Here is a 9,279-nt window from a genome sequence, read left to right as displayed (position 1 = left end):
ATGTACATACTGCTGGGTAAAAACTGATAATGTACAACAACTGTGTATTTAAGGCCAATAAAGTCCTTTGTACAGGGAATTCACCTGATGTACAAATAATTTGAAGTAGTAGAAAATAAAGCTTTGATTCATTTATTTATTAGGAAAACACTGTAAAAAGAGCACAATGAATTAAAAAGGAAACAAGTAACAAACTGTCATTTTGTCAACAAACTGCATGAATATAAGTCTGCATCAGCTGATCTGCTTATTAAAACAATATGTGAGTTAAAGTTACAAGCAAATATAGGCATCCATTCTGACATGCTACAAGACAGGAAAAATGAAAGGCATGCATGACAAATCTATCTAAACCTAGTATCACAGTCTATTAAACTAAAAAAAACTACTAGTGGTTGCACGGCATGAAAAACTATTGCAGAAGATTCACACATTTGCCACATTCGCAGTGGCTCTACTCTGAGCTCCCTCCAGATGTCTGAGCTCCTCACCCTGTCCCTAAAGGCTGAGCCCAGCCACCCTACGGAGGAAACCAATTTCAGCTGCTTGTATCTGCGGTCTCATTCTTTCGGTCACTACCCAGAGCTCATGACCATAGATGAGGGCTGGAAGGGAAATCGACTGGTAAATCGAGAGCTTTGCCTTCCGGCTCAGCTCCATTACTGCTGACGCTGCACCGATCCGCCTGTCGATCCACCGCTCCATCCCACCCTCACACATGCATAAGACCCCGAGGAAATTAAACTCTGTCACTTGGGGCAGCCCCCCCAACCAACCCGTAGACAATTCAAATATATTGCTGGTCAAAATCTAAGTCTTCTTCCAACTGAACAATCAAGGATTTTGAAGCTAGAACAAGACATGATTCTGGAATGTGACGGTAAAAATGATTTTGCTCATAGCCCAGCCCTCTCAAACACATACCACTGAGGCCTGAGCATGTGTTTGTTTTTATTCTAGCGTAATCCTAATACAGCCGATGAAAGGCACAGTTGGAACTAGAAATGGACAACAAACTGGTGAAATCCTGATTTCCTCTATGATAAATGGGTGAGAGTGACTCTGAGAGACTCTGGACAGTGACAATCCAGGGTGAAAATGTAGGGTAAAAGTTCTATATTACCTTTTCTATCGGAAAATTTTAATTCCACATGTTGGTTTTATTAAAAAGTACAAAACAAATAGAAAATATAAGCCCTTAAAGTGGTAACCTTAAGTATATAACTTTGTCAAACCACCAACTCCTGGGTAAACACGAGTTGGGGAGTACAAATAGTAACTGACTCTGTGCCTCTTTCTCATAATTCTACTTCCGGGGAAGTGGAGGGCCTGGAGGAGGAGGGGGCGGAGAAGCAAAAGGGTATGGTGGTGGCCCCATGAAGCCCATCAGCGGGGGCTGCGGTGGAGGAAACTGCTGTGCCATGAGGGGCTGCGGCCCGCCTGATGGTGGAGGAGGAGGAGGAGGAAGCTGGCCAAACTGACCCTGCGGCTGGCTAGACTGATCCTGACCTCCACCGCCACTGGCCTGGCCACCACTGCGGGAGTTGTAACTCCCGTTGCCGCTGTAATTCTGATACTGATCGGAGCCCGAATTGTAGGTGTTCCTGTGATCCCGTCCTCTGTCCCTGTACGAGGAAGAGGAGGAGGAAGTGGAGCGGTCTCCGTCACGGTTGCTGCGGTTGTCGCGGCTGAAGCTGCTGCGGCTGTCTTTGCTGCCACCACCACCTCCACCAGAGCGCATGCGGCGATCACACTCCTCCTGGTACATTAGGTTAGGGTTGTTGGAGCTGCTGCCACGGTAACGCATTCTGCCACCTGTAACAAACAACAAATGCAAAATGAATATAGTTTCTAACCTGTTGATCACTACCTCCTCTTCAGACCTATACACACATCTCACAAGCTCCCATCCAGTCCATTCTACGGTGTGGTTAGTTGTGAGATATGACAGTCCTTCTTACCACCTCCTCCACCGCGGCCCGAGTCCACAAGCTGAAGCAGTTTTGGGTTGATGGCCTGCCGGGCCTCCTCCAACACCCGGACAAGGTCTCGGGCCTGCCGCAGGTTCCCTGGGGTGAAGAAGGTGTAGGCAGTGCCCTTGTTGGTACTGCGGGCTGTACGCCCGATACGGTGGACGTAATCTTCAGAGGAGTTGGGATAGTCATAGTTGATGACGAACTTGACATCCTCCACATCTTTTGGATAAAGAATGATAAGTTTTACAGTAAGGGGAAAAGAAAAAGATGATAATCTCAAGAGGGGAAAAATAATTGATCAAATCCAAGAGCTGATGATTTTTATCCATATAAATTACAATTAAATCTTTTCATCTTTTTAACTATAAAGAGAATTGTTAAAATATTTTAGGTTAGAAACTCTAGACAAATAGAGTAACTTACCTGGTGTATCAGACACTGTGCAAAAATCCACACATCCAATGTTTAATTTCAATTAAACACCAGTGTAACTCATTTAAATCCAATACAATTAAAGCTGAACTTCACTTCAGGGATTCATGCTCATTTGACATATAGTGAGCATGACATCGAGGTGTAGAGAAACCATCATTAGGTTTTGTAATCTTCACACCAACGTGATTACTGGTCAAAATGTGTGAAGACACTGAGTCTGTTTCTCATTACAGAAGATGTGGGGCTCTGACAGCACTGCTGCTCAATAAGTCTCCCTTTTCCCCTCCATCCATGGGAGGGAAGCCGGTACATCAACCATAAGCTACTGAATAACAGAGTAATGATGCTCCATGATAAAACTGTGCTATGCTTTGACTAAAATATGAGCACGATGGAATGTATGGTGAGCTCATGGAGGAGTTGAGAGAAAGGGGAGGTGAGGTACTTACCCCCTTAATGTTGTTTTTACAAAGGTAGTCAGTCCCCCCTGATCAGTCCTGGTTCATAGGGAGGGGCTGAGGGGGAGGGAGACAGGATTCGTCCCTCACATTCTGCGCACACCAGCAACGTCAGACGGGAGCAGAACCATTTAACCACATGAGGTGCACGCACGCATGCACACACACACACACACACACACACACACACACACACACACACACACACACACACACACACACAAACACACACACACAAAACGGCTGGTTCTGTTGCTCTCTCGCTGCATTGCAGGACCCTCCTCAGACCCTGGCCAGGACTGGATCCAGACGAGCCCGTCTAACTCTCTCCCCTGTCTGTCTGCTTTTTGGGACGGACCGATGGGCAGACATACAGGCACCTCAGGCTGCTCCCAAGGAAGGCTCGTTGGATTTACAAACTCTGACAATACTGGGCAGGGGGGATCTTAGTTAGCTAGGAAGAATAAGAGGGGCTTTAACCCCTCTAAAACTAGCCAAGCGTCTACTTTAACGTGACTGAGGGGGGCAGTGACAGCAGCGCAGACTGTTACAGCTGCCGTGTGCTGCCAAACCCTGAGAGGAGAAGAGGGGAAAAAAGAACAAGGATACGGTCATGGGAAAAAGTCAAAGACACTTCACTTATCCCCCCTTCTCACATATGAGATGTCAAACTAGCCATCCCATCCTTCCTAATGTCTCTGTCATTGTCCTGCACATATGCATCTGCAAAACATAACAAAATGCATCCTTTTGCAGAACAACTACACAATTTCTTATTTAATATATGGAGAAATGTGTAATATCAGCAACATCATCAGTAAATTTGTACTGACACCATGAAGGAGACATGAGAAAAGGTGTGCAGGATCGTCTGGCCCACACACCCCTCCATTCAGGCAGCGTGCCAAAGAGCCCCGTTTGAAGGAAGCTTTTTAAGTGCAGTAACAAGAAACAGACTATAAACCGAGTGGAGCAGATGGCCTGCAGCCTCCCCACTGGACGTTCCACTTCATTAAACTGTCAGGTTACAATATTAAGGGTCCTTCAAAGCAACGTGCTGGTTTTATTTCAATGCACATCACTAAATTTAAACAGATTATACCTTCTGTGTATTTTCACTCTGTTGGTGAACAGCATTACTACATATTTTAACACCTGTATATTTTTGGAAAATTCCTAGTATGATATCCTATTTAAAAACTGTCATAATATCCCTTGAAAACAATCAAAGCAAGAAAATTCCATGATAAATGCATGTTTTTGTTTTTTTCATTTGTGGTGTGGATTGATTTATATTTCCCATCTCTATATATGGAGCAATAAAGGGCTGCTATCAATACCTGTTGTAGGTGGTCTACTGATCAGTGCTATACTTACCTATTGGTCAAAAACAAATCGATTAAAAAGAAGTCCAGTTGTATTTAATCTAATCAATGTGACTATGGTGACTGATTGTGTTATTCTATTATGTTTAATAAACTATTGTTTAAAGGAAAAAATATTGCAGGAAAAACAAGGACAATCATGTGAGATTATGCAGCGTTAACTGTGTGTGTGAGGAGACATACCCAGACCACGAGAGGCGACATCAGTAGCAATCAGTATGGGAGCTTTGCCACTCCGAAATTCTGTGGAATTAAACAAAAAAGAAGCACTGAATACCAAACTGAAGAACAAGATGGACATCATCATCTCACTCTCATGCTCAACTCAGGCAAAAGTGAGTAGAGTAACTTTAAACCAATACCTATTGATGACCAGTCATAGAAAAGAACAGTTTTTCCCACTCCATACTATTCCAGACCGCTGAATGCCAGTTCAGGCAAGAAACACATCTACAACAAAGGGAAGGACAGAAGTAGAATTACATTAGATGTATTCTTACCTGTCAGTACCCAGTCTCTTTCTGGCTGGCTCTTGTCTCCATGGATACACATGGCTGGCCACCTGGATCACAAAAGCGCAATGTGGCAATATTAGTGAACACTGTAAACACCCTCTGTCAGTCAAATATTTCCATAATTTGTCCTAGAACAGCTGTCATCATGTTGAGTCATCATATTATTAGTACTTTCTCACCCGTCCCGCCTCATTCTCCTGGTAAGATCATCACAACGCTTCTTGGTCTCAACAAAGATGATGGTTTTGTTTTCCTTTTCAGCCATAATTTCCTCCATCAGCTGAATAAGTCTGTAGACAGAGAGAGGCACTCACAGCACATCAACAGTACCGAGCTCAGTTTCAACTGTGTGAAAGTATGAGCTCATGTTCTGTAACACTGTTATAGTGGTTATAGCAGAGATGATCAAAACATGATGTCATTTTAGATATGATAATTTCCCAGTGGCTATCCTTACTTGTGGTCCTTTTCAGTCTCCATGCAGACATCAACTATTTGCAGGATGTTGTGGTTGGCACTGAGCTCCAGAGCACCAATATTAATCTGGACATAGTCCCTCAGGAAGTCCTCGGCAAGCTGCCGAACCTCTTTTGGCCAGGTTGCACTCCACATCAGTGTCTGTCTGTCAGGCTGAGAGACAGTAAGAAAGCAACCGGATGATTTAAAAGATCTAAATTCCTTTTAAATGCTGTGGTCATGGTTATTAAGACGTTCTCCTACCCTGATTTGTTCGACTATCTTGCGAATTTGTGGCTCAAAGCCCATGTCCAGCATGCGGTCAGCCTCATCCAGCACTAGGTAGGTGCAGCGGCGCAGGTTAGTCTTCCCTCCCTCCAAGAAGTCAATAAGACGACCAGGTGTAGCGATGCAGATCTCAACACCTAGAGGTATACGAAATCACCGTGTCAAAAAAAGATAAACATATTAACAGGCGCTCATGCGGCGTGTTTCACTGACATTTGCGCACTGATTTTTTGTTGAATTCATGTTTAACACTTCTGTGTGAGCAGTCGTACAATTACTGAATGACCATGTGGTCACATCTCACGGGGGAAATGCAGTGTGTTCACGTATATCCCAGGATACGGCTCTGTGTTTTTCCATGTGTTCAAAGTCAACTTAGTTCCCCACTAAAACGTACATAAGTATATTTAACAGAATTTCAAACTTATTTGAATGATGCACTGAATATGTCTATGTCTATACAGCCATACCCACCTCTCTCAAGATCTCGAATCTGTGGTCCTTTGGGTGCTCCACCATAGACACAGGTGCTTTTGATACGGGAAGACTTGCCATAGTCATATGCTACCTGTTGAACCTGCTGAGCCAGCTCTCTGGTTGGGGCCAGCACCAGACACTGAGGATAGAGGAGGAAAGGTTTTACAGACTGGTATGTGTGCAGATAGACTGATTGCATTATTAAGATAAAACGCATCATCTAACAGAGTTACACATTTGGTGTAGGTACTTACAATCGGACCATCTCCCCTCTCTAGATAGGGCTGATGGTTGATGTGCACAATAGCAGGAAGAAGATACTGCAGGGGACAACAAGACACAAAAGACAATTAGCTAAATATTGGATAAAAGGAAATCAGGCTAACCAATTAATTCTCCCATGAAAGACAGTACTTGGTCTTCTTATATTATCTACATTGTATAAAACCTAACTTTGTCCCTCTGCAGTTGTGCTGCTGTTCCTCATATGCATTTGTTCTTGACTTTATATTGCATTTCTCCTATGGTGCATGTATTTCTTTCTCTATCTTGGGAAATGTGCTATGCAAAAATATTTATAAACTTATTCAATAGACTGAAGTGTCATCATCAAGCCGTATTTTGATAACCAGGTGTTCTTACAGCCAGTGTCTTTCCAGAGCCAGTCTGTGCAATCCCCACCATGTCCCTGCCGTTCAGGGCCACAGGGAAACCCTGAGACTGAATCGCTGTGGGTTCCTTAAAGTTCTGCTGCATCAGCACATCCATCACATACTCTGCCAGAAGATGCAGGATAATAATCAACAAGGCAGTTACACAGCTGGAATGTTTAGTGTGCATCTTTCAGTCATCACATCAGACAGACAATATACATACCACTAAATCTTGTAAAACACGTTTCACTAACATTCACAACGCTGTGTTTCAGTTCATTTGGACTAGTTGTATTGTTTTGTTTACATTCATCATGTAAGTGACTAAAAAACAAAACAATGACATTTTGAAGTCCCTATATGCTGGAAGAAGTGAATAAATAATATATTGTACTATACTCCGTTTCCCAGAGATTGTTTGTATAGACATTGTAGTAAGTGAAATGTGTAGTTTACTAACGAGGAAACTGCGCCTGGTGAAAAGCGGTGATCGGTTTTTGACAGCCAGAGCCTCTGATGGTGATCTCCTTCTTCCTGCGATACTCCTCCATTTCAAACTGGATGTGACAGCAAAAGAGGAAAAAAAAAGAAAACATATACGTGGACATGGTTAATATTTATTACCTAATATTTTTCAGAATACCTTCTGGTATTATATATAAAATTTACCTGACTCATGCGTTGGACCTCAGGGTGTTCGGCATAGAAGTTCTTCTCAAATTTCGGCAGCTCATCCAGGTTCCACCTCTTCTTGCGGAGACGCTCTCCTGGATTCCCAAACTTCATTGGTGGGGGTCCACTGCGACCACTCATGGCCCCAAACCGTGGCCTGAGAAATAAGGGTCAAGACATAAGATGCACTGGGGAATCAGGATCAATAGTGCAGTTACTACCACAGAAATCATGTGCTGATCATTCCTATCTGTACGATGGTCGGAATCCAAATTCCCAGACCTCTCGGGGAATTCGGATTCCCAGCCTGGTCAGATGTGAGCATGAACTGATGAAGCCTCTTGGATGAGAGGTGAAACGTTTTCCTAGACAAATAACCAAGTCCAGTTGCTTTCAATTTAAAATTCCTTTGAGATACTATGACCTGGACAAATGACAATATTCACAGGCTCACTATTTGGGCAGTCAGACTTCCCTGTTTTTTCTTGTCCCTGCTGCTAAGAAGTCCCCCCATAGCATGATGCTTTCACCACCATGCTTCACAGTAGGGATGGTATTAGCCAGGTGATGAGCAATGCCTTGTGTTTGCCAGATACAATGTTTGGAGTTATGTCCAAAGAGTTCAATATTTGTCTCATCAGACCAGGCAATTTTTCCCCAGATGATCTCAGAATCCTTTAAATGCTGTTTGGCAAACTCCAAGCGGCTGTCAAGTGCCTCAGAGTGGCTTCCATCTGTTACAGTGACCAGTTGGTTCTTGGTCACCCCCCCGACCAAAGCCTTCTTGCCTAGTTACACAGTTTTGCCAGATGGCCGGCTCTAGGAAGAGTCCTACTTCTTCCATTTCACAAATATCGAGACTGTGCTTCTGGGAACACTAATTTTATACCCATACTCTGATCTATGCCATAGTTTTACCATGGAGGTCTAGAGACAGCTCCTTGGACTTAATGACTTGTTTTTTTTTCTGAAATGCACTGTGAATTTTGGGACCTTATATACACAGGTGTATGCCTTTCTAAATTATGTTCAATCAATCAAGTTAATACATTTAAAAACCTGTAACACATGTTTTCACTTGGTCATCATGTGTTACTGAGTGTATATTGATGGGGAAAAAGCAATTTTATCAATTTAAAACTAAATCTACAATACTATACAAAGTGCAAAAAGACAAGGGATCTGAATACTTTTTGAAGCCACTGTAAATATGAAGACCTCGGCTAGAAATTTTGCTGTGTACTTTTTCATTTTCATAGAAGAAACAATCTAATTTTGGTGACCCCGTGACCTCACCTTCAGCGCCACCATCGGGCCAAATTTACAGACTTTGTTGACAACAAAGGCGCCACAAAGGTCAAATTTTAGATAATGTTACACTTAAATACTCTGTGAACTGTAACTTTGCTTTTCTGTGAAAGTAAACAACAGACTGAAGAAGAAGCGGTGAGGAGGTCTGTGCTTCCCTGCTCTCCTGCTCTCGACTCACCAGGCTCTAGAGTCTCAAAACAGCCATGGCCTTGGGTCAAACTTCCTGTGATGTCTACACATTATGCAACACTAATTCTGTGGTAAATACGTGTGTGTTGTTTCCGTATATAAACTAAAAAGTTACCTGTCTCGTCCACGGTCCCTGTCCCTGTCTCTGTCTCCATAGGACGAACCTCCTCTCATGTTGTCGAAAAACACTCTAATATCCTCTCTGCTATACTTGACGCGTTAGCTTTAACGCTTGACACCAGTTTGTTTACGTTATGCGCTGTGATGCAAAATAAGTGCAAAATATGCGCAATTTACGCTTGAAAAAATGCCAGAGACTTCATTAGCTTATAAATATGCGCATATCACACGACAATTACGCTTTAAAATGACAGTAAGCTATTGTAGTATGCGTCACTGAACTAAACTACTGCCCTCCCTGCCCTCTTTAGCGACGTAACTTCAACTAGTAATTATACGTAGTT

General features: G+C 43.0%; 1 protein-coding gene across 2 annotated transcripts; it reads right to left on the bottom strand.

Annotated features, from left to right (window-relative positions):
- Positions 1-116: 116 nt before the first annotated feature.
- Positions 117-9,247, bottom strand: LOC139636035 (probable ATP-dependent RNA helicase DDX17). Of its 2 annotated transcripts, XR_011694337.1 has the most exons (14): positions 8,931-9,247; positions 7,313-7,472; positions 7,104-7,200; positions 6,633-6,766; positions 6,245-6,310; positions 5,988-6,129; positions 5,490-5,650; positions 5,227-5,399; positions 4,949-5,059; positions 4,755-4,816; positions 4,438-4,497; positions 1,962-2,195; positions 520-1,815; positions 117-486 (listed from the first exon to the last, which is right to left on the bottom strand). XR_011694337.1 is itself a non-coding variant. In XM_071503699.1 (13 exons), exons 1-13 carry the CDS (start codon positions 8,987-8,989, stop codon positions 1,307-1,309), a joined length of 1,968 nt encoding a protein of 655 aa, XP_071359800.1. In that variant the 5' UTR covers positions 8,990-9,247; the 3' UTR covers positions 117-1,306. The 2 variants fall into 2 exon arrangements, 1 of the variants encoding a protein (XP_071359800.1); XM_071503699.1 differs by having other exon boundaries at positions 117-1,815.
- Positions 9,248-9,279: the final 32 nt, after the last annotated feature.

Source organism: Trachinotus anak, unplaced genomic scaffold (genome assembly GCF_046630095.1).
Source record: "Trachinotus anak isolate AG129_WGS33_773 ecotype Australia unplaced genomic scaffold, CSIRO_AGI_Tana_v1 ptg000019l, whole genome shotgun sequence".
NCBI classification, from domain to species: Eukaryota; Metazoa; Chordata; class Actinopteri; order Carangiformes; family Carangidae; genus Trachinotus; species Trachinotus anak.
This window is presented reverse-complemented; position numbering and strand designations above follow the sequence as displayed.

Bases quoted from the DNA above. Each gene is read 5' to 3' on its own strand.
- LOC139636035 (XM_071503699.1), bottom strand. From the start codon at position 8,989: ATGAGAGGAGGTTCGTCCTATGGAGACAGAGACAGGGACAGGGACCGT. The intron at 5,060-5,226 runs GTAAGGATAGCC...CTCTGTCTACAG, and splicing joins GAGACTGAAAAGGACCACAA to ACTTATTCAGCTGATGGAGG. The intron at 4,498-4,754 runs GTAAGAATACAT...TTAATTCCACAG, and splicing joins AAGAGACTGGGTACTGACAG to AATTTCGGAGTGGCAAAGCT.